Source organism: Neoarius graeffei, chromosome 7 (genome assembly GCF_027579695.1).
Source record: "Neoarius graeffei isolate fNeoGra1 chromosome 7, fNeoGra1.pri, whole genome shotgun sequence".
NCBI lineage: Eukaryota > Metazoa > Chordata > Actinopteri > Siluriformes > Ariidae > Neoarius > Neoarius graeffei.
The window spans coordinates 3,579,730-3,603,988 of NC_083575.1; the positions used below are offsets into that span (position 1 = coordinate 3,579,730).

Here is a 24,259-nt window from a genome sequence, read left to right on the forward strand (position 1 = left end):
TAGAGCCAGAACAAAAATAATGGTTGGCATGTGTGTAAATATTGCAGTCAGTCTCTGTAGGTTTTTATGCCATTTTAGTGTAATGTAATATCTGACCAGCGGCCATCATAAAAGTGCAGAATAATACCTTTAAGTTCCTTTGCATATTCATGATTACATTTAATTCAGGTAATGCATGTATTAATCTTCTATTTCATCCTGTGAAACTACAACACATGACCTGTTATGTTTGTCAATTGTACTAGTACACGCAGTTTTATATATATTGTTCACATTTCTAACCTAACCTGGCTGATGCAGCTATTTTTTTTGTTGAAATAAATGCACCAACTATGCAAAATATTGCTGCTTCTTCCATGTTTTCTGCATAAGATTACTCGGGTTTTGTAAGGTAGTAGAAAGGATGTGAAAATGTAAGGTGGTGAGAACGTGCCCATATGAGTGTGAAAGTATCCATAGTATAGTGGGAAGGTCCCCACAGGGTAGTGGGAAGGTGGTAGGTACATAGTTTCTCTACGTAACTTTACGATGTAGTAAAAATGTTGCTGGTAGTCCAGAATTTTACGTAGTAACTACATAAAACACTACGTAACATCTACCAAACCACTACGTTGTAAGTACGTAGTTACTACGTAAAATTGTTAGCTGTGTTCCGACCGCAAGCAGCACCTGCTCTACCGGAACCATAGGTTGTGGGACCGCCCTTACTCCATGCTTCAAGGACAGGGGCGGAGTCCCGGAGGACACCATCCCCGCCAAACAGCCAACAAACAAACAAACAAACACACAAAACACTAAAACACCACTACCAACAACTACAAAATACCCAGAAATTAATAAGCACAAGAAAAAAACGAGAAAAGTTTAGATAGGAAAAATCGCAAGCTCTCAGCTAACGCTCAGCACACCCTCCACCAGCAAACTCCCAGCATGCAGTGCAGAGAGAGAGAGAGAGAGAGAGAGAGAGAAAGAAACACACACACACACACACACACACACACAGAGAAACAGAGAGAGAGAGAAACACAGAGAGAAACAGAGAGAGAGAAACACAGAGAGAGAGAAACAGAGAGAGAGAAACAGAGAGAGAGAAACACAGAGAGTAACAGAGAGAGAGAAACAGAGAGAGAGAAACAGAGAAACAGACAGAGAGAGAAACAGAGAAACAGAGAAGGAGACAGAGAGAGAAACAGAGAGAAACAGAGAGAGAAAGAAACACAGAGAGAAACAGAGAGAGAGAGAGAAACAGAGAGAGAGACACAGAGAGAGAGAGAAACAGAGAGAGAGACACACAGAGAGAGAAACAGAGAGAGACACACACACAGAGAGAAACAGAGAGAGAGACAGAGACACACACACACACACACACACACACACACACACACACACACACACACACACACACACACACAGAGAGAAACAGAGAGAGAGACACACACAGAGAGAGACACACACAGAGAGAGAGACACACACACACACACACACACACACACAGAGAAACACACACAGAGAGAGACAGAGAGAGAGAGAGAGACAGAGAGAGAGAGAAACAGAGAGAGAGACACACAGAGAGAGAGACACACAGAGAGAGACACACACAGAGAGAGAAACAGAGAGACAGAGAGAGACACACACAGAGAGAAACAGAGAGAGACACACACACACACACACACACACACACACACACACACACACACACACAGAGACAGAGAGAGAGAGAGAGAGACAGAGACACACACACAGAGAGAGACAGAGAGAGACACACACACAGAGAGAAACAGAGAGAGAGAGACACAGAGAGAGACACACACAGAGAGAGAAACAGAGAGAGAGAGACACAGAGAGAGACACACACAGAGAGAGAAACAGAGAGAGAGAGACACAGAGAGAGACACACACAGAGAGAGAAACAGAGAGAGAGAGACACAGAGAGAGACACACACAGAGAGAGAAACAGAGAGAGAGAGAGAGCTCTGAGTGTCTTTAGTTAATCCTGAGAGTGTGATGTGAGTTATAGAGATAAAATGAAAATAAAAACCATTACAGCAGCTACAGCATTCAGTTCTCTCTCTCTCTCTCTCTCTCTCTCTGTGTGTCTGTGTTTCTCTCTCTTTCTGTGTGGGCGCGTGCATCCTTAATCATCACTATGGTTACAGTTGCCATGTGCTTCATTGTCCTGATTCAAAACACAAACATGTGCTGTTATATATGTCATGCATCTCTCTCTCTCTCTCTCTCTCTCTCTCTCTGTGCTTCTCTCTCTCTCTCTTATCTCCCTTTCCCTCTGCATCTGTTTATCTCTCGATGACACCATGGCCAAGTGTCTCCCCATCCATCCTGAACATCTCCCTGGCACGCCATTCATCCTTTTCTTCATCTGTTCATCTCTCCCTCCAACAATTTATATTTTCTAACCATCTATCTCATCTGTTCTTACTATCTGTCCATCACAGCCCACACATCACATCACATCACATCACATCACATCACATCACATCACATCACATCACATCCCCTCTATCAGTCACAGCCCACCTTGAACTGCTGCAGTGCATCATGGGGAATGTGGACTTCCTGGGTTTCTCTGTTTTACTGATTTAGGATGCAGAGAATCTGAAAAAGGAGAGAGAGAGAGAGAGAGAGAGAGAGACTGTCAATATTTCTGCACTTAGTGAATTAAGAGCTCTGTTGCCATAGAAACTGTGAGCATTCATTGAGCCTATTAACTCCTGAGAATCAACAGGAAGCTGCAGTGATTTTACAGGAAACATTTTTCATGTGAGTGTGTTGATTGGACAATTACCAAAATCTGATTCAGTAAAAACCTGGGATTATTTTGTAAACATAAACATATTTACTGAAATAAAGTAAACAAAATGTGTGACATCACAACACAGATTTCAGTTTCATATGAGTATGTCTGGCAGCACGGTGGTGTAGTGGTTAGCGCTGTCGCCTCACAGCAAGAAGGTCCGGGTTCGAGCCCCGTGGCCGGCGAGGGCCTTTCTGTGTGGAGTTTGCATGTTCTCCCCGTGTCCGCGTGGGTTTCCTCCGGGTGCTCCGGTTTCCCCCACAGTCCAAAGACATGCAGGTTAGGTTAACTGGTGACTCTAAATTGAGCGTAGGTGTGAATGTGAGTGTGAATGGTTGTCTGTGTCTATGTGTCAGCCCTGTGATGACCTGGCGACTTGTCCAGGGTGTACCCCGCCTTTCGCCCGTAGTCAGCTGGGATAGGATCCAGCAGCTAGAGATAATGAGATGAGTAAAAATATAAACAGGAAATTCCAGTGTTCTGGATGTGACGTGCGTGCACTCATGTTATTGCGGCGAACAAAACCTGTCACAGCGGCAAAGAACTCAGGATCGATGAGTCACATGATTTACATTTGATTTATTGTGGTTTAAATTCTCAAGGACGCAGAAAAGCTCACGCCGTGATCAAAACAGTGATTTATCACCATTACGGACGTGACGTCAAACACACATCGAGCTTTTGTCAGAGACCAGGATGACATGTTTCCTCCAAACTCTGGAGATCAAACTGAAAATACTTCTAATTTTGGAAAGACATCATTAAGGGGAAACACAGCTCTGTGGTTGTGACGAGTCCGAACCGGTACTTTTCAGTTAAATCGGATTCATATCTAATCGAAAAGGACAATTTTCAAAACAATTCAACCAGAAAACGTCGAATCCAGTGACTTGAGTGAAAGACACGAGTGGAATTACTGAGAGATGAGAATATCAGCATGTCACCAATCACTGGATTTAGAAACACAGAATCTATCCTTATAAAACAATTATTTAATAAATCTACAGAAAAAAAATCTTATTGTGAGATTTCCTGAGAGCAGTGAACACACTCAGATCAACATCAACACACATAACTGAGTTATAGCGTGCTTAAGAGCTTCTGAGCTTCCTCAGGTGTGTGTAAGAAAACACACACACACGTTTCACATCAGGAATGACAGATGTTTCATCTCCATGTTGAATAATTTACTGTCTGAAAGCTTTTGTCTCCTCACACAGCACGGTTGAGCTTCTGTGTGTGTTTATGATTATTTAATGTGGAGCTCATCATGGACTGGAACTTTCCTCACTCAGGCATCAGGTCACTGCTGAGATTCCTCAGAGATGACAGGAACAACTCACTGTGTGTGTGTGTGTGTGTGTGAGAGAGAGAGAGAGAGGACAGATGGATGAAGAGTCTTTGGGAGACAAACATTCATGAGGAAGATTCAAAGCCAAACTACACACAGACACAGAGCAGCGATTCGTCACCTCTGAAAGAGAAACCGTGTGTGTGTGTGTGTGTGTGTGTGTGTGAGAGAGAGAAATAAATTTGGGGGGAAAAAAAGGCAAAACACTGCAGGTAAAAATATTTTATTTTTCATGTCAATCATTTTGCAGATTTTTCCCAAAACTGCATTTCACTCACACGCCTTCTCTTACACACAGCTAAAGAAAATAATCCAAAACTTCACATAAAAATGTGCGTGAGATTATGATCTTCATGTTCCTCTCCTGTAGAAATCTCACACATCACACTGTGTGGAGCAGAAGCACATCAAACTCAACCGCTGCCTTCCCTTCAAACACTCGCTTCTGTTTTCAGAACAAAAGTAATTTCAGTTTCTGGAGGAAATTCTTGCACTTTTTCCTCCGCTCCCATCTCTGTTCAGAAGAACGTTCCAGAACGATGGTAAGAAGTCTGTTAAAGGCATTTTCTTGATTATACAATAATCAATATAAAAATATTACCATAAATACAAACAAACAAACTAAGCACGCTCTCCGCACTGGAATATTTTCCCTTTATTTAATAAAATAGAGATTTCCAGAGACACACAGATCCTTCAGCAGATCTCCTCAACTGTTTCTGTTGTGAAATTTTTCACTTTTGTCCACAAATGAACTCAAAGCCTGGAGTTTATAGCGCACCAGAACGCTGAGAGAACTCCCAGGATGCTTTGCGTCATTAACGTCAGCGAGGAGTGAATGAAACTAAAAGCAGACTGAGAGAGACAGAGTGAGTGTGCTGAAGTTCAGAGCGCTCAGACAAAAAGTTCACACCCACAGAACTGATTTACGCTACGTTCACACTGCAAGGCTTAATGCTCAATTCCGATTTTTTTGTGAAATCCGATTTTTTTGTGAGGTCGTTCACATTAACAAATATATGCGACTTGTATGTGATCCTCAGTATGAACGAAAAGCGACCTAAAAGTGTTCCGCATGCGCATTGCAGGATACGACGACGTCACACGCAGTGAGCATGGCCAGTGTTTATGGAAGTAAAACCGCCCGGTTGCGGTATGACCCATCCAATCTAGCTTGAATAGCTGCATCCCCCCAAATGGAAATCAGCTCCCTAACCTCTGCGTCCTTCCATTGAGAAGATTCAGAACCTTCACAGCCCGAAGCGTCCCTCGCATTGATGTCATGCGCAGGGGCGCAGATACGTTTTTTGAACTGGGGGGGACAAAGCTGCCAGCAAACTAACCCCAACCCCGATATGCCTGTCAAACTTCTTGTGGGTTGCCATAGCAACCAAGCTTGAGCTCGCAACCTGTGCAGTCTGCGCAGCTCAACCAACCGAATATCAGTCTTTGTTTTGTTTTATGTGAGTTGTTGCAACTATGTCTGTACTGCTGTGCACCTCAATAAACCGAATGGTAATTAGTCTTTTGATTTTTCCGTGAGGTTTGCCTTATGCAAAGAAAGACAGCATAGACGTTTTTTCCTCCCTATAAGTGGGGGGGGACCGAACGAGGTGAATTTAAATCTGGGTGGGACGAGTCCCCCCCTCTATCTGCGCCCGTGATTATGCGCCATGTTGTTGTAACTTTTTCTGAGAGACCCGCCACCTACTTCAGCGCAGAATAGTGACGTTTGTGGCTTGTTGATGACGTGTAAGTCGGATGAATGCGACCTGGCGGTTCAGACTGAAGTCGCATATGAAAAGAGCGGATAGGAATCGGAATTAGGACCACATATCCAAACGGCCTGGGTCGGATTTGAAAATCAGATCTGTGTCGTTCATATTGTCAATAAAAGATCGGATACAGGTCACATATGGGCGAAAAGATCGGATTTGAGTCACTTCAGCCTGCAGTGTGAACGGAGCCTTCATGACATCATAACCTGAGCACATCCATAACTCCGCCCCCAGACCAGGTTTTGTGGAGAAACTGCGGAGTGTGTGGAAGATTCACACCATGGAAATCTGTTCATGTTAAAAAGAGGACGTGGTTTTCTGTCTCCGTTTGTCCTTACACCTCGACTGATGACAGAGGCTTAAACTGTATAAAATTACAAACAGATTTTATTTTTATAAAATTACTGGAATGGTTCGTTTTGTAAAATGAAGACATGATAGAGAATTTTCTGAAACAGTTCCTGAGCTACACTCCAGAGAGCTGCGTTTAGACAAACACACACTCCTCCTCCCCCTCACGCACGCTTCTCCTCCCCTGTGATGAAGAGATGGACAGACTTGGTGGACCGGGTCATGCTGGCGGCTCGCTCGGCTCCCGTGACGGCCGCCAGTCTGTGAGCGTCGTAGCGCGAGTAAAGAGCAGTGCAGGTGAAGCTCGCCGAACTCGTCACGCCGTCAGAGCCGCCCACCTGCAGCATGTTACACACCTCACTGTAGAAGTGAGCGTACGTGGGCAGAGCGTAGAAGATCACGTTCTGGATTCCTCTAATGGTGGACCTGAGAGAGAGAAACATCAAAGGCAACTGAATATCCCTGGAATGTTCCAGAAGCAGATGGGTTTCACCTGATCCTCATCACTTCGGTCCAAATCTCTCTCACTCACCTCTTGTAAAAGTGGAACCTCTCGGAGAAGAGCAGGAACTGTTTCTCTCCCGTGCTGAAGTAGTGGCGCGCGCGGGAAACCTCCGATCTCTCAGAGTACTCGCTGATTGTCGAGAAGCTCACGTCCTCCTTCTTCAGGAAGTTCCTCACACGCACAAAATCGAAGTACGACGGCACGTAGATGAGAGTGTGCGACATCACGGAGTCCCGGTACTGCGGGAGAACCTTCTGCACGAAGAACTGGAACCTGGAGGATCATGGGACATGGAGTTATTCTTCTCTTTACATCCGAGTTTACACCAGAAACAAGTGGAGGGAAGCAGCAGGCTGAGTCCTGTGACCTTTTCGTGGAATAAAATAACCTTTTTTTTTGGTAAATTTGGTGAAGTTTCATTAAAAACAAAACAAAAAAGATGCAAAAACAAATAAACAAACCAACCCTGGCTCAAAGATCATTTTACTTGTGAAAGAATGGACTGAATGATGTTTAGGTAAATGACGCCCTCTAGTGTTCACTGCAATTAAACAAGAAAAATGCCACTTTTAAAAATCAGGATTGTTCCTTTTCTTTTCCAAAGTAAACCTGTTTATTCATTCATTCATTCATACTTTTATTCCCTTTACAGCCTTGATTAATATGTTGTTATTATTATCCCACACCTGTCATCCTGGTCCATGAAACTGTCTGTGTGAAACATCTGGAAGACATGTGGCAGCTGGACCAGCACCTGGCAGATGGAGCCTGTTTTTGGAAGATTTTTAACTGAAACCTGAAACAGACACACACAGAGACAGAGAGAGAGAGGGGAGCAGGGAGAGAGAGAGAGAGAGAGAGAGAGAGAGAGAGAGAGAGGGGAGCAGGGAGAGAGAGAGAGAGAGAGAGAGAGAGGGGAGCAGGGAGAGAGAGAGAGAGAGAGAGAGAGAGAGAGAGGGGAGCAGGGAGAGAGAGAGAGAGAGAGAGAGAGAGAGAGAGAGAGGGGAGCAGGGAGGAGGAGAGAATATATTATTGATGAATATCTTCTATAAGTCACTGCAACACAGGTGACTCAGATAAATGGGGTGACTGAAGTGCCTCGGGTGTGTGTGTGCACCTGTCCCCTGTAGTTGTGACAGTGTGTGTGTGTGTGTGTGTGTGTACCTGTCCCCTATAGTTGTGACAGTGTGTGTGTGTGTGTGTGTACCTGTCCCCTGTAGTTGTGACAGTGTGTGTGTGTGTACCTGTCCCCTGTAGTTGTGACAGTGTGTGTGTGTGTGTACCTGTCCCCTGTAGTTGTAACAGTGTGTGTGTGTGTGTGTGTACCTGTCCCCTGTAGTTGTGACAGTGTGTGTGTGTACCTGTCCCCTGTAGTTGTGACAGTGTGTGTGTGTGTGTACCTGTCCCCTGTAGTTGTGACAGTGTGTGTGTGTGTGTACCTGTCCCCTGTAGTTGTGACAGTGTGTGTGTACCTGTCCCCTGTAGTTGTGACAGTGCGTGTGTGTGTACCTGTCCCCTGTAGTTGTGACAGTGTGTGTGTGTGTACCTGTCCCCTGTAGTTGTGACAGTGTGTGTGTGTGTGTACCTGTCCCCTGTAGTTGTGACAGTGTGTGTGTGTGTACCTGTCCCCTGTAGTTGTGACAGTGTGTGTGTGTGTACCTGTCCCCTGTAGTTGTGACAGTGTGTGTGTGTACCTGTCCCCTGTAGTTGTGACAGTGTGTGTGTGTGTACCTGTCCCCTGTAGTTGTGACAGTGTGTGTGTGTGTACCTGTCCCCTGTAGTTGTGACAGTGTGTGTGTGTGTACCTGTCCCCTGTAGTTGTGACAGTGTGTGTGTGTGTACCTGTCCCCTGTAGTTGTGACAGTGTGTGTGTGTGTACCTGTCCCCTGTAGTTGTGACAGTGTGTGTGTGTGTACCTGTCCCCTGTAGTTGTGACAGTGTGTGTGTGTGTGTACCTGTCCCCTGTAGTTGTGACAGTGTGTGTGTGTGTACCTGTCCCCTGTAGTTGTGACAGTGTGTGTGTGTGTACCTGTCCCCTGTAGTTGTGACAGTGTGTGTGTGTGTACCTGTCCCCTGTAGTTGTGACAGTGTGTGTGTGTGTACCTGTCCCCTGTAGTTGTGACAGTGTGTGTGTGTGTACCTGTCCCCTGTAGTTGTGACAGTGTGTGTGTGTGTACCTGTCCCCTGTAGTTGTGACAGTGTGTGTGTGTGTACCTGTCCCCTGTAGTTGTGACAGTGTGTGTGTGTGTACCTGTCCCCTGTAGTTGTGACAGTGTGTGTGTGTGTACCTGTCCCCTGTAGTTGTGACAGTGTGTGTGTGTGTGTGTACCTGTCCCCTGTAGTTGTGACAGTGTGTGTGTGTACCTGTCCCCTGTAGTTGTGACAGTGTGTGTGTGTGTACCTGTCCCCTGTAGTTGTGACAGTGTGTGTGTGTGTACCTGTCCCCTGTAGTTGTGACAGTGTGTGTGTGTGTACCTGTCCCCTGTAGTTGTGACAGTGTGTGTGTGTGTACCTGTCCCCTGTAGTTGTGACAGTGTGTGTGTGTGTGTGTGTGTACCTGTCCCCTGTAGTTGTGACAGTGTGTGTGTGTGTGTGTGTGTACCTGTCCCCTGTAGTTGTGACAGTGTGTGTGTGTACCTGTCCCCTGTAGTTGTGACAGTGTGTGTGTGTGTACCTGTCCCCTGTAGTTGTGACAGTGTGTGTGTGTGTACCTGTCCCCTGTAGTTGTGACAGTGTGTGTGTGTGTACCTGTCCCCTGTAGTTGTGACAGTGTGTGTGTGTACCTGTCCCCTGTAGTTGTGACAGTGTGTGTGTGTACCTGTCCCCTGTAGTTGTGACAGTGTGTGTGTGTGTACCTGTCCCCTGTAGTTGTGACAGTGTGTGTGTGTGTGTACCTGTCCCCTGTAGTTGTGACAGTGTGTGTGTGTGTACCTGTCCCCTGTAGTTGTGACAGTGTGTGTGTGTGTACCTGTCCCCTGTAGTTGTGACAGTGTGTGTGTGTGTACCTGTCCCCTGTAGTTGTGACAGTGTGTGTGTGTGTACCTGTCCCCTGTAGTTGTGACAGTGTGTGTGTGTGTACCTGTCCCCTGTAGTTGTGACAGTGTGTGTGTGTGTACCTGTCCCCTGTAGTTGTGACAGTGTGTGTGTGTGTGTGTGTGTGTACCTGTCCCCTGTAGTTGTGACAGTGTGTGTGTGTACCTGTCCCCTGTAGTTGTGACAGTGTGTGTGTGTGTACCTGTCCCCTGTAGTTGTGACAGTGTGTGTGTGTGTACCTGTCCCCTGTAGTTGTGACAGTGTGTGTGTGTGTACCTGTCCCCTGTAGTTGTGACAGTGTGTGTGTGTGTACCTGTCCCCTGTAGTTGTGACAGTGTGTGTGTGTACCTGTCCCCTGTAGTTGTGACAGTGTGTGTGTGTACCTGTCCCCTGTAGTTGTGACAGTGTGTGTGTGTGTACCTGTCCCCTGTAGTTGTGACAGTGTGTGTGTGTGTGTACCTGTCCCCTGTAGTTGTGACAGTGTGTGTGTGTGTACCTGTCCCCTGTAGTTGTGACAGTGTGTGTGTGTGTACCTGTCCCCTGTAGTTGTGACAGTGTGTGTGTGTGTACCTGTCCCCTGTAGTTGTGACAGTGTGTGTGTGTGTACCTGTCCCCTGTAGTTGTGACAGTGTGTGTGTGTGTACCTGTCCCCTGTAGTTGTGACAGTGTGTGTGTGTGTACCTGTCCCCTGTAGTTGTGACAGTGTGTGTGTGTGTGTGTGTGTGTACCTGTCCCCTGTAGTTGTGACAGTGTGTGTGTGTACCTGTCCCCTGTAGTTGTGACAGTGTGTGTGTGTGTACCTGTCCCCTGTAGTTGTGACAGTGTGTGTGTGTGTACCTGTCCCCTGTAGTTGTGACAGTGTGTGTGTGTGTGTGTGTACCTGTCCCCTGTAGTTGTGACAGTGTGTGTGTGTACCTGTCCCCTGTAGTTGTGACAGTGTGTGTGTGTGTACCTGTCCCCTGTAGTTGTGACAGTGTGTGTGTGTGTACCTGTCCCCTGTAGTTGTGACAGTGTGTGTGTGTGTACCTGTCCCCTGTAGTTGTGACAGTGTGTGTGTGTGTACCTGTCCCCTGTAGTTGTGACAGTGTGTGTGTGTGTACCTGTCCCCTGTAGTTGTGACAGTGTGTGTGTGTGTACCTGTCCCCTGTAGTTGTGACAGTGTGTGTGTGTGTGTACCTGTCCCCTGTAGTTGTGACAGTGTGTGTGTGTGTACCTGTCCCCTGTAGTTGTGACAGTGTGTGTGTGTGTGTACCTGTCCCCTGTAGTTGTGACAGTGTGTGTGTGTGTACCTGTCCCCTGTAGTTGTGACAGTGTGTGTGTGTGTGTACCTGTCCCCTGTAGTTGTGACAGTGTGTGTGTGTGTACCTGTCCCCTGTAGTTGTGACAGTGTGTGTGTGTGTACCTGTCCCCTGTAGTTGTGACAGTGTGTGTGTGTGTACCTGTCCCCTGTAGTTGTGACAGTGTGTGTGTGTGTGTACCTGTCCCCTGTAGTTGTGACAGTGTGTGTGTGTGTACCTGTCCCCTGTAGTTGTGACAGTGTGTGTGTGTGTACCTGTCCCCTGTAGTTGTGACAGTGTGTGTGTGTGTATACCTGTCCCCTGTAGTTGTGACAGTGTGTGTGTGTGTGTGTGTGTACCTGTCCCCTGTAGTTGTGACAGTGTGTGTGTGTGTACCTGTCCCCTGTAGTTGTGACAGTGTGTGTGTGTGTACCTGTCCCCTGTAGTTGTGACAGTGTGTGTGTGTGTACCTGTCCCCTGTAGTTGTGACAGTGTGTGTGTGTGTACCTGTCCCCTGTAGTTGTGACAGTGTGTGTGTGTGTGTACCTGTCCCCTGTAGTTGTGACAGTGTGTGTGTGTGTGTACCTGTCCCCTGTAGTTGTGACAGTGTGTGTGTGTGTACCTGTCCCCTGTAGTTGTGACAGTGTGTGTGTGTGTACCTGTCCCCTGTAGTTGTGACAGTGTGTGTGTGTGTACCTGTCCCCTGTAGTTGTGACAGTGTGTGTGTGTGTACCTGTCCCCTGTAGTTGTGACAGTGTGTGTGTGTGTACCTGTCCCCTGTAGTTGTGACAGTGTGTGTGTGTGTACCTGTCCCCTGTAGTTGTGACAGTGTGTGTGTGTGTACCTGTCCCCTGTAGTTGTGACAGTGTGTGTGTGTGTACCTGTCCCCTGTAGTTGTGACAGTGTGTGTGTGTGTGTGTGTGTGTGTACCTGTCCCCTGTAGTTGTGACAGTGTGTGTGTGTACCTGTCCCCTGTAGTTGTGACAGTGTGTGTGTGTGTACCTGTCCCCTGTAGTTGTGACAGTGTGTGTGTGTGTACCTGTCCCCTGTAGTTGTGACAGTGTGTGTGTGTGTACCTGTCCCCTGTAGTTGTGACAGTGTGTGTGTGTGTGTGTGTACCTGTCCCCTGTAGTTGTGACAGTGTGTGTGTGTGTGTGTACCTGTCCCCTGTAGTTGTGACAGTGTGTGTGTGTGTACCTGTCCCCTGTAGTTGTGACAGTGTGTGTGTGTGTACCTGTCCCCTGTAGTTGTGACAGTGTGTGTGTGTGTACCTGTCCCCTGTAGTTGTGACAGTGTGTGTGTGTGTACCTGTCCCCTGTAGTTGTGACAGTGTGTGTGTGTGTACCTGTCCCCTGTAGTTGTGACAGTGTGTGTGTGTGTACCTGTCCCCTGTAGTTGTGACAGTGTGTGTGTGTGTACCTGTCCCCTGTAGTTGTGACAGTGTGTGTGTGTGTACCTGTCCCCTGTAGTTGTGACAGTGTGTGTGTGTGTGTACCTGTCCCCTGTAGTTGTGACAGTGTGTGTGTGTGTGTACCTGTCCCCTGTAGTTGTGACAGTGTGTGTGTGTGTACCTGTCCCCTGTAGTTGTGACAGTGTGTGTGTGTGTACCTGTCCCCTGTAGTTGTGACAGTGTGTGTGTGTGTACCTGTCCCCTGTAGTTGTGACAGTGTGTGTGTGTGTACCTGTCCCCTGTAGTTGTGACAGTGTGTGTGTGTGTACCTGTCCCCTGTAGTTGTGACAGTGTGTGTGTGTGTACCTGTCCCCTGTAGTTGTGACAGCTGTCCCTGTAGTTGTGACAACGTGTGTGTGTGTGTACCTGTCCCCTCGTAGTTGTGACAGTGTGTGTGTGTGTACCTGTCCCCTGTAGTCTGTGACAGTGTGTGTTGTGTGTACCTGTCCCCTGTAGTTGTGGACAGTGTGTGTGTGCTGTACCTGTCCCTGTAGTTGTGACAGTGTGTGTGTGTGTACCTGTCCCCTGTAGTTGTGACAGTGTGTGTGTGTGTACCTGTCCCCTGTAGTTGTGACAGTGTGTGTGTGTACCTGTCCCCTGTAGTTGTGACAGTGTGTGTGTGTACCTGTCCCCTGTAGTTGTGACAGTGTGTGTGTGTGTACCTGTCCCCTGTAGTTGTGACAGTGTGTGTGTGTGTACCTGTCCCCTGTAGTTGCTGACAGTGTGTGTGTGTACCTGTCCCCTGTAGTTGTGACAGTGTGTGTGTGTACCTGTCCCCTGTAGTTGTGACAGTGTGTGTGTGTGTACCTGTCCCCTGTAGTTGTGACAGTGTGTGTGTGTACCTGTCCCCTGTAGTTGTGACAGTGTGTGTGTGTGTACCTGTCCCCTGTAGTTGTGACAGTGTGTGTGTGTGTACCTGTCCCCTGTAGTTGTGACAGTGTGTGTGTGTGTACCTGTCCCCTGTAGTTGTGACAGTGTGTGTGTGTGTACCTGTCCCCTGTAGTTGTGACAGTGTGTGTGTGTACCTGTCCCCTGTAGTTGTGACAGTGTGTGTGTGTGTACCTGTCCCCTGTAGTTGGACAGTGTGTGTGTGTGTACCTGTCCCCTGTAGTTGTGACAGTGTGTGTGTGTGTACCTGTCCCCTGTAGTTGTGACAGTGTGTGTGTGTACCTGTCCCCTGTAGTTGTGACAGTGTGTGTGTGTGTACCTGTCCCCTGTAGTTGTGACAGTGTGTGGTGTGTACCTGTCCCTGTAGTTGTGACAGTGTGTGTGTGTGTACCTGTCCCTGTAGTTGTGACAGTGTGGTGTGTGTACCTTCCCTGTAGTTGTGACAGTGTGTGTGTGTGTACCTGTCCCCTGTAGTTGTGACAGTGTGTGTGTGTACCTGTCCCCTGTAGTTGTGACAGTGTGTGTGTGTACCTGTCCCCTGTAGTTGTGACAGTGTGTGTGTGTGTACCCTGTCCCCTGTAGTTGTGACAGTGTGTGTTGTGTGTGTACCTGTCCCCTGTAGTTGTGACAGTGTGTGTGTGTGTACCTGTCCCCTGTAGTTGTGACAGTGTGTTGTGTGGTGTACCTGTCCCCTGTAGTTGTGACAGTGTGTGTGTGTGTACCTGTCCCCTGTAGTTGTGACAGTGTGTGTGTTGTGTACCTGTCCCCTGTAGTTGTGACAGTCTGTGTTCTGTCAGTGTTGTGTTACCTGTCCCCGTAGTTGTGACGTGTGTGTGTGTACCTGTCCCCTGTAGTTGTGACAGTGTGTCTGTGTGTGTACCTGTCCCCTGTAGTTGTGACAGTGTGTGTGTGTGTACCTGTCCCCTGTAGTTGTGACAGTGTGTGTGTGTGTACCTGTCCCCTGTAGTTGTGACAGTGTGTGTGTGTTGTACCTGTCCCCTGTAGTTGTGACAGTGTGTGTGTGTACCTGTCCCCTGTAGTTGTGACAGTGTGTGTGTGTGTACCTGTCCCCTGTAGTTGTGACAGTGTGTTGTGTGTGTACCTGTCCCCTGTAGTTGTGACAGTGTTGTTGTTGTGTGTACCTGTCCCCTGTAGTTGTGACAGTGTGTGTGTGTGTACCTGTCCCCTGTAGTTGTGACAGTGTGTGTGTGTGTACCTGTCCCCCTGTAGTTGTGACAGTGTGTGTGTTGTGTACCTGTCCCCTGTAGTTGTGACAGTGTGTGTGTGTGTACCTGTCCCCTGTAGTTGTGACAGTGTGTGTGTGTGTACCTGTCCCCTGTAGTTGTGACAGTGTGTGTGTGTGTACCTGTCCCCTGTAGTTGACTGTGTGTTACCAGTCCCGTTGTGACTGTGTGTGTGTACCTGTCCCCTGTAGTTGTGACAGTGTGTGTGTGTGTACCTGTCCCCTGTAGTTGTGACAGTGTGTGTGTGTGTACCTGTCCCCTGTAGTTGTGACAGTGTGTGTGTGTGTACCTGTCCCCTGTAGTTGTGACAGTGTGTGTGTGTGTACCTGTCCCCTGTAGTTGTGACAGTGTGTGTGTGTGTACCTGTCCCCTGTAGTTGTGACAGTGTGTGTGTGTGTACCTGTCCCCCTGTAGTTGTGACAGTGTGTGTGTGTGTACCTGTCCCCTGTAGTTGTGACAGTGTGTGTGTGTGTACCTGTCCCCTGTAGTTGTGACAGTGTGTGTGTGTTGTACCTGTCCCCTGTAGTTGTGACAGTGTGTGTGTGTGTACCTGTCCCCTGTAGTTGTGACAGTGTGTGTGGTGTACCTGTCCCCTGTAGTTGTGACAGTGTGTGTGTGTGTACCTGTCCCCTGTAGTTGTGACAGTGTGTGTGTGTGTACCTGTCCCCTGTAGTTGTGACAGTGTGTGTGTGTGTACCTGTCCCCTGTAGTTGTGACAGTGTGTGTGTGTGTACCTGTCCCTGTAGTTGTGACAGTGTGCTGTCTTGTGTGTGTACCTGTCCCCTGTAGTTGTGACAGTGTTGTGTGTGTGTACCTGTCCCCTGTAGTTGTGACGTGTGTGTGTGTGTACCTGTCCCCTGTAGTTGTGACAGTGTGTGTGTGTGTACCCTGTCCCCTGTAGTTGTGACAGTGTGTTGTGTGTGTACCTGTCCCCTGTAGTTGTGACAGTGTGTGTGTGTACCTGTCCCCTGTAGTTGTGACAGTGTGTGTGTGTACCTGTCCCCTGTAGTTGTGACAGTGTGTGTGTGTGTACCTGTCCCCTGTAGTTGTGACAGTGTGTGTGTGTACCTGTCCCCTGTAGTTGTGACAGTGTGTGTGTGTGTACCTGTCCCCTGTAGTTGTGACAGTGTGTGTGTGTGTACCTGTCCCCTGTAGTTGTGACAGTGTGTGTGTGTACCTGTCCCCTGTAGTTGTGACAGTGTGTGTGTGTGTACCTGTCCCCTGTAGTTGTGACAGTGTGTGTGTGTGTACCTGTCCCCTGTAGTTGTGACAGTCGTGTGTGTGTGTACCTGTCCCCTGTAGTTGTGACAGTGTGTGTGTGTGTACCTGTCCCCTGTAGTTGTGACAGTGTGTGTGTCTGTTGTGTTGTACCTGTCCCCCTGTAGTTGTGACAGTGTGTGTGTGTGTACCTGTCCCCTGTAGTTGTGACAGTGTGTGTGTGTGTGTACCTGTCCCCTGTAGTTGTGACAGTGTGTGTGTGTACCTGTCCCCTGTAGTTGTGACAGTGTGTGTGTGTTACCTGTCCCCTGTAGTTGTGACAGTGTTGTGTGTGTGTACCTGTCCCCTGTAGTTGTGACAGTGTGTGTGTGTGTACCTGTCCCCTGTAGTTGTGACAGTGTGTGTGTGTACCTGTCCCCTGTAGTTGTGACAGTGTGTGTGTGTGTACCTGTCCCCTGTAGTTGTGACAGTGTGTGTGTGTGTACCTGTCCCCTGTAGTTGTGACAGTGTGTGTGTTGTGTACCTGTCCCCTGTAGTTGTGACAGTGTGTGTGTGTGTACCTGTCCCCTGTAGTTGTGACAGTGTGTGTGTGTGTACCTGTCCCCTGTAGTTGTGACAGTGTGTTGTGTGTGTACCTGTCCCCTGTAGTTGTGACAGTGTGTGTGTGTGTACCTGTCCCCTGTAGTTGTGACAGTGTGTGTTGTGTGTACCTGTCCCCTGTAGTTGTGACAGTGTGTGTGTGTGTACCTGTCCCCTGTAGTTGTGACAGTGTGTGTGTGTGTACCTGTCCCCTGTAGTTGTGACAGTGTGTGTGTGTGTACCTGTCCCCTGTAGTTGTGACAGTGTTGTGTGTGTACCTGTCCCCTGTAGTTGTGACAGTGTGTGTGTGTACCTGTCCCCTGTAGTTGTGACAGTGTGTGTGTGTGTACCTGTCCCCTGTAGTTGTGACAGTGTGTTGTGTGTGTACCTGTCCCCTGTAGTTGTGACAGTGTGTGGTGTTGTGTACCTGTCCCCTGTAGTTGTGACAGTGTGTGTGTGTGTACCTGTCCCCTGTAGTTGTGACAGTGTGTGTGTGTACCTGTCCCCTGTAGTTGGACAGTGTGTGTGTGTACCTGTCCCCTGTAGTTGTGACAGTGTGTGTGTGTACCTGTCCCCTGTAGTTGTGACAGTGTGTGTGTGTGTACCTGTCCCCTGTAGTTGTGACAGTGTGTGTGTGTGTACCTGTCCCCTGTAGTTGTGACAGTGTGTGTGTGTGTACCTGTCCCCTGTAGTTGTGACAGTGTGTGTGTGTGTACCTGTCCCCTGTAGTTGTGACAGTGTGTGTGTGTGTACCTGTCCCCTGTAGTTGTGACAGTGTGTGTGTGTGTACCTGTCCCCTGTAGTTGTGACAGTGTGTGTGTGTGTACCTGTCCCCTGTAGTTGTGACAGTGTGTGTGTGTGTACCTGTCCCCTGTAGTTGTGACAGTGTGTGTGTGTGTACCTGTCCCCTGTAGTTGTGACAGTGTGTGTGTGTGTACCTGTCCCCTGTAGTTGTGACAGTGTGTGTGTGTGTACCTGTCCCCTGTAGTTGTGACAGTGTGTGTGTGTGTACCTGTCCCCTGTAGTTGTGACAGTGTGTGTGTGTGTACCTGTCCCCTGTAGTTGTGACAGTGTGTGTGTGTGTACCTGTCCCCTGTAGTTGTGACAGTGTGTGTGTGTGTACCTGTCCCCTGTAGTTGTGACAGTGTGTGTGTGTGTACCTGTCCCCTGTAGTTGTGACAGTGTGTGTGTGTGTACCTGTCCCCTGTAGTTGTGACAGTGTGTGTGTGTGTACCTGTCCCCTGTAGTTGTGACAGTGTGTTGTGTGTGTACCTGTCCCCTGTAGTTGTGACAGTGTGTGTGTGTGTACCTGTCCCCTGTAGTTGTGACAGTGTGTGTGTGTGTACCTGTCCCCTGTAGTTGTGACAGCTGTGTGTGTGTGTGTACCTGTCCCCTGTAGTTGTGACAGGTGTGTGTGTGTACCTGTCCCCTGTAGTTGTGACAGTGTGTGTGTGTGTACCTGTCCCCTGTAGTTGTGACAGTGTGTGTGTGTACCTGTCCCCTGTAGTTGTGACAGTGTGTGTGTGTGTACCTGTCCCCTGTAGTTGTGACAGTGTGTGTGTGTGTACCTGTCCCCTGTAGTTGTGACAGTGTGTGTGTGTGTACCTGTCCCCTGTAGTTGTGACAGTGTGTGTGTGTGTACCTGTCCCCTGTAGTTGTGACAGTGTGTGTGTGTGTACCTGTCCCCTGTAGTTGTGACAGTGTGTGTGTGTACCTGTCCCCTGTAGTTGTGACAGTGTGTGTGTGTGTACCTGTCCCCTGTAGTTGTGACAGTGTGTGTGTGTGTACCTGTCCCCTGTAGTTGTGACAGTGTGTGTGTGTGTACCTGTCCCCTGTAGTTGTGACAGTGTGTGTGTGTGTACCTGTCCCCTGTAGTTGTGACAGTGTGTGTGTGTGTACCTGTCCCCTGTAGTTGTGACAGTGTGTGTGTGTGTACCTGTCCCCTGTAGTTGTGACAGTGTGTGTGTGTGTACCTGTCCCCTGTAGTTGTGACAGTGTGTGTGTGTGTACCTGTCCCCTGTAGTTGTGACAGTGTGTGTGTGTGTACCTGTCCCCTGTAGTTGTGACAGTGTGTGTGTGTGTACCTGTCCCCTGTAGTTGTGACAGTGTGTGTGTGTGTACCTGTCCCCTGTAGTTGTGACAGTGTGTGTGTGTGTACCTGTCCCCTGTAGTTGTGACAGTGTGTGTGTGTGTACCTGTCCCCTGTAGTTGTGACAGTGTGTGTGTGTGTACCTGTCCCCTGTAGTTGTGACAGTGTGTGTGTGTGTACCTGTCCCCTGTAGTTGTGACAGTGTGTGTGTGTGTACCTGTCCCCTGTAGTTGTGACAGTGTGTGTGTGTGTACCTGTCCCCTGTAGTTGTGACAGTGTGTGTGTGTGTACCTGTCCCCTGTAGTTGTGACAGTGTGTGTGTGTGTACCTGTCCCCTGTAGTTGTGACAGTGTGTGTGTGTGTACCTGTCCCCTGTAGTTGTGACAGTGTGTGTGTGTGTACCTGTCCCCTGTAGTTGTGACAGTGTGTGTGTGTGTACCTGTCCCCTGTAGTTGTGACAGTGTGTGTGTGTGTACCTGTCCCCTGTAGTTGTGACAGTGTGTGTGTGTGTACCTGTCCCCTGTAGTTGTGACAGTGTGTGTGTGTGTACCTGTCCCCTGTAGTTGTGACAGTGTGTGTGTGTGTACCTGTCCCCTGTAGTTGTGACAGTGTGTGTGTGTGTACCTGTCCCCTGTAGTTGTGACAGTGTGTGTGTGTGTACCTGTCCCCTGTAGTTGTGACAGTGTGTGTGTGTGTACCTGTCCCCTGTAGTTGTGACAGTGTGTGTGTGTGTACCTGTCCCCTGTAGTTGTGACAGTGTGTGTGTGTGTACCTGTCCCCTGTAGTTGTGACAGTGTGTGTGTGTGTACCTGTCCCCTGTAGTTGTGACAGTGTGTGTGTGTGTACCTGTCCCCTGTAGTTGTGACAGTGTGTGTGTGTGTACCTGTCCCCTGTAGTTGTGACAGTGTGTGTGTGTGTACCTGTCCCCTGTAGTTGTGACAGTGTGTGTGTGTGTACCTGTCCCCTGTAGTTGTGACAGTGTGTGTGTGTGTACCTGTCCCCTGTAGTTGTGACAGTGTGTGTGTGTGTACCTGTCCCCTGTAGTTGTGACAGTGTGTGTGTGTGTACCTGTCCCCTGTAGTTGTGACAGTGTGTGTGTGTGTACCTGTCCCCTGTAGTTGTGACAGTGTGTGTGTGTGTACCTGTCCCCTGTAGTTGTGACAGTGTGTGTGTGTGTACCTGTCCCCTGTAGTTGTGACAGTGTGTGTGTGTGTACCTGTCCCCTGTAGTTGTGACAGTGTGTGTGTGTGTACCTGTCCCCTGTAGTTGTGACAGTGTGTGTGTGTGTACCTGTCCCCTGTAGTTGTGACAGTGTGTGTGTGTGTACCTGTCCCCTGTAGTTGTGACAGTGTGTGTGTGTGTACCTGTCCCCTGTAGTTGTGACAGTGTGTGTGTGTGTACCTGTCCCCTGTAGTTGTGACAGTGTGTGTGTGTGTACCTGTCCCCTGTAGTTGTGACAGTGTGTGTGTGTGTACCTGTCCCCTGTAGTTGTGACAGTGTGTGTGTGTGTACCTGTCCCCTGTAGTTGTGACAGTGTGTGTGTGTGTACCTGTCCCCTGTAGTTGTGACAGTGTGTGTGTGTGTACCTGTCCCCTGTAGTTGTGACAGTGTGTGTGTGTGTACCTGTCCCCTGTAGTTGTGACAGTGTGTGTGTGTGTACCTGTCCCCTGTAGTTGTGACAGTGTGTGTGTGTGTACCTGTCCCCTGTAGTTGTGACAGTGTGTGTGTGTGTACCTGTCCCCTGTAGTTGTGACAGTGTGTGTGTGTGTACCTGTCCCCTGTAGTTGTGACAGTGTGTGTGTGTGTACCTGTCCCCTGTAGTTGTGACAGTGTGTGTGTGTGTACCTGTCCCCTGTAGTTGTGACAGTGTGTGTGTGTGTACCTGTCCCCTGTAGTTGTGACAGTGTGTGTGTGTGTACCTGTCCCCTGTAGTTGTGACAGTGTGTGTGTGTGTACCTGTCCCCTGTAGTTGTGACAGTGTGTGTGTGTGTACCTGTCCCCTGTAGTTGTGACAGTGTGTGTGTGTGTACCTGTCCCCTGTAGTTGTGACAGTGTGTGTGTGTGTACCTGTCCCCTGTAGTTGTGACAGTGTGTGTGTGTGTACCTGTCCCCTGTAGTTGTGACAGTGTGTGTGTGTGTACCTGTCCCCTGTAGTTGTGACAGTGTGTGTGTGTGTACCTGTCCCCTGTAGTTGTGACAGTGTGTGTGTGTGTACCTGTCCCCTGTAGTTGTGACAGTGTGTGTGTGTGTACCTGTCCCCTGTAGTTGTGACAGTGTGTGTGTGTGTACCTGTCCCCTGTAGTTGTGACAGTGTGTGTGTGTGTACCTGTCCCCTGTAGTTGTGACAGTGTGTGTGTGTGTACCTGTCCCCTGTAGTTGTGACAGTGTGTGTGTGTGTACCTGTCCCCTGTAGTTGTGACAGTGTGTGTGTGTGTACCTGTCCCCTGTAGTTGTGACAGTGTGTGTGTGTGTACCTGTCCCCTGTAGTTGTGACAGTGTGTGTGTGTGTACCTGTCCCCTGTAGTTGTGACAGTGTGTGTGTGTGTACCTGTCCCCTGTAGTTGTGACAGTGTGTGTGTGTGTACCTGTCCCCTGTAGTTGTGACAGTGTGTGTGTGTGTACCTGTCCCCTGTAGTTGTGACAGTGTGTGTGTGTGTACCTGTCCCCTGTAGTTGTGACAGTGTGTGTGTGTGTACCTGTCCCCTGTAGTTGTGACAGTGTGTGTGTGTGTACCTGTCCCCTGTAGTTGTGACAGTGTGTGTGTGTGTACCTGTCCCCTGTAGTTGTGACAGTGTGTGTGTGTGTACCTGTCCCCTGTAGTTGTGACAGTGTGTGTGTGTGTACCTGTCCCCTGTAGTTGTGACAGTGTGTGTGTGTGTACCTGTCCCCTGTAGTTGTGACAGTGTGTGTGTGTGTACCTGTCCCCTGTAGTTGTGACAGTGTGTGTGTGTGTACCTGTCCCCTGTAGTTGTGACAGTGTGTGTGTGTGTACCTGTCCCCTGTAGTTGTGACAGTGTGTGTGTGTGTACCTGTCCCCTGTAGTTGTGACAGTGTGTGTGTGTGTACCTGTCCCCTGTAGTTGTGACAGTGTGTGTGTGTGTACCTGTCCCCTGTAGTTGTGACAGTGTGTGTGTGTGTACCTGTCCCCTGTAGTTGTGACAGTGTGTGTGTGTGTACCTGTCCCCTGTAGTTGTGACAGTGTGTGTGTGTGTACCTGTCCCCTGTAGTTGTGACAGTGTGTGTGTGTGTACCTGTCCCCTGTAGTTGTGACAGTGTGTGTGTGTGTACCTGTCCCCTGTAGTTGTGACAGTGTGTGTGTGTGTACCTGTCCCCTGTAGTTGTGACAGTGTGTGTGTGTGTACCTGTCCCCTGTAGTTGTGACAGTGTGTGTGTGTGTACCTGTCCCCTGTAGTTGTGACAGTGTGTGTGTGTGTACCTGTCCCCTGTAGTTGTGACAGTGTGTGTGTGTGTACCTGTCCCCTGTAGTTGTGACAGTGTGTGTGTGTGTACCTGTCCCCTGTAGTTGTGACAGTGTGTGTGTGTGTACCTGTCCCCTGTAGTTGTGACAGTGTGTGTGTGTGTACCTGTCCCCTGTAGTTGTGACAGTGTGTGTGTGTGTACCTGTCCCCTGTAGTTGTGACAGTGTGTGTGTGTGTACCTGTCCCCTGTAGTTGTGACAGTGTGTGTGTGTGTACCTGTCCCCTGTAGTTGTGACAGTGTGTGTGTGTGTACCTGTCCCCTGTAGTTGTGACAGTGTGTGTGTGTGTACCTGTCCCCTGTAGTTGTGACAGTGTGTGTGTGTGTACCTGTCCCCTGTAGTTGTGACAGTGTGTGTGTGTGTACCTGTCCCCTGTAGTTGTGACAGTGTGTGTGTGTGTACCTGTCCCCTGTAGTTGTGACAGTGTGTGTGTGTGTACCTGTCCCCTGTAGTTGTGACAGTGTGTGTGTGTGTACCTGTCCCCTGTAGTTGTGACAGTGTGTGTGTGTGTACCTGTCCCCTGTAGTTGTGACAGTGTGTGTGTGTGTACCTGTCCCCTGTAGTTGTGACAGTGTGTGTGTGTGTACCTGTCCCCTGTAGTTGTGACAGTGTGTGTGTGTGTACCTGTCCCCTGTAGTTGTGACAGTGTGTGTGTGTGTACCTGTCCCCTGTAGTTGTGACAGTGTGTGTGTGTGTACCTGTCCCCTGTAGTTGTGACAGTGTGTGTGTGTGTACCTGTCCCCTGTAGTTGTGACAGTGTGTGTGTGTGTACCTGTCCCCTGTAGTTGTGACAGTGTGTGTGTGTGTACCTGTCCCCTGTAGTTGTGACAGTGTGTGTGTGTGTACCTGTCCCCTGTAGTTGTGACAGTGTGTGTGTGTGTACCTGTCCCCTGTAGTTGTGACAGTGTGTGTGTGTGTACCTGTCCCCTGTAGTTGTGACAGTGTGTGTGTGTGTACCTGTCCCCTGTAGTTGTGACAGTGTGTGTGTGTGTACCTGTCCCCTGTAGTTGTGACAGTGTGTGTGTGTGTACCTGTCCCCTGTAGTTGTGACAGTGTGTGTGTGTGTACCTGTCCCCTGTAGTTGTGACAGTGTGTGTGTGTGTACCTGTCCCCTGTAGTTGTGACAGTGTGTGTGTGTGTACCTGTCCCCTGTAGTTGTGACAGTGTGTGTGTGTGTACCTGTCCCCTGTAGTTGTGACAGTGTGTGTGTGTGTACCTGTCCCCTGTAGTTGTGACAGTGTGTGTGTGTGTACCTGTCCCCTGTAGTTGTGACAGTGTGTGTGTGTGTACCTGTCCCCTGTAGTTGTGACAGTGTGTGTGTGTGTACCTGTCCCCTGTAGTTGTGACAGTGTGTGTGTGTGTACCTGTCCCCTGTAGTTGTGACAGTGTGTGTGTGTGTACCTGTCCCCTGTAGTTGTGACAGTGTGTGTGTGTGTACCTGTCCCCTGTAGTTGTGACAGTGTGTGTGTGTGTACCTGTCCCCTGTAGTTGTGACAGTGTGTGTGTGTGTACCTGTCCCCTGTAGTTGTGACAGTGTGTGTGTGTGTACCTGTCCCCTGTAGTTGTGACAGTGTGTGTGTGTGTACCTGTCCCCTGTAGTTGTGACAGTGTGTGTGTGTGTACCTGTCCCCTGTAGTTGTGACAGTGTGTGTGTGTGTACCTGTCCCCTGTAGTTGTGACAGTGTGTGTGTGTGTACCTGTCCCCTGTAGTTGTGACAGTGTGTGTGTGTGTACCTGTCCCCTGTAGTTGTGACAGTGTGTGTGTGTGTACCTGTCCCCTGTAGTTGTGACAGTGTGTGTGTGTGTACCTGTCCCCTGTAGTTGTGACAGTGTGTGTGTGTGTACCTGTCCCCTGTAGTTGTGACAGTGTGTGTGTGTGTACCTGTCCCCTGTAGTTGTGACAGTGTGTGTGTGTGTACCTGTCCCCTGTAGTTGTGACAGTGTGTGTGTGTGTACCTGTCCCCTGTAGTTGTGACAGTGTGTGTGTGTGTACCTGTCCCCTGTAGTTGTGACAGTGTGTGTGTGTGTACCTGTCCCCTGTAGTTGTGACAGTGTGTGTGTGTGTACCTGTCCCCTGTAGTTGTGACAGTGTGTGTGTGTGTACCTGTCCCCTGTAGTTGTGACAGTGTGTGTGTGTGTACCTGTCCCCTGTAGTTGTGACAGTGTGTGTGTGTGTACCTGTCCCCTGTAGTTGTGACAGTGTGTG

General features: G+C 49.0%; 1 protein-coding gene across 1 annotated transcript in view; it reads right to left on the minus strand.

Annotated features, from left to right (window-relative positions):
- Window positions 1-4,370: 4,370 nt before the first annotated feature.
- utp25 (UTP25 small subunit processor component) overlaps window positions 4,371-24,259 on the minus strand; it is a 47,795-nt gene continuing 27,906 nt past the window's right edge. Inside the window, exons 11-13 of the mRNA XM_060925163.1 lie at window positions 7,484-7,593; window positions 6,825-7,070; window positions 4,371-6,718 (exon numbers count right to left, since the gene is read on the minus strand). Of these exons, the coding sequence (XP_060781146.1) occupies window positions 6,457-6,718; window positions 6,825-7,070; window positions 7,484-7,593 (618 nt within the window). The 3' untranslated portion in view covers window positions 4,371-6,456. The remainder of the gene's footprint in view (window positions 6,719-6,824; window positions 7,071-7,483; window positions 7,594-24,259) is intronic.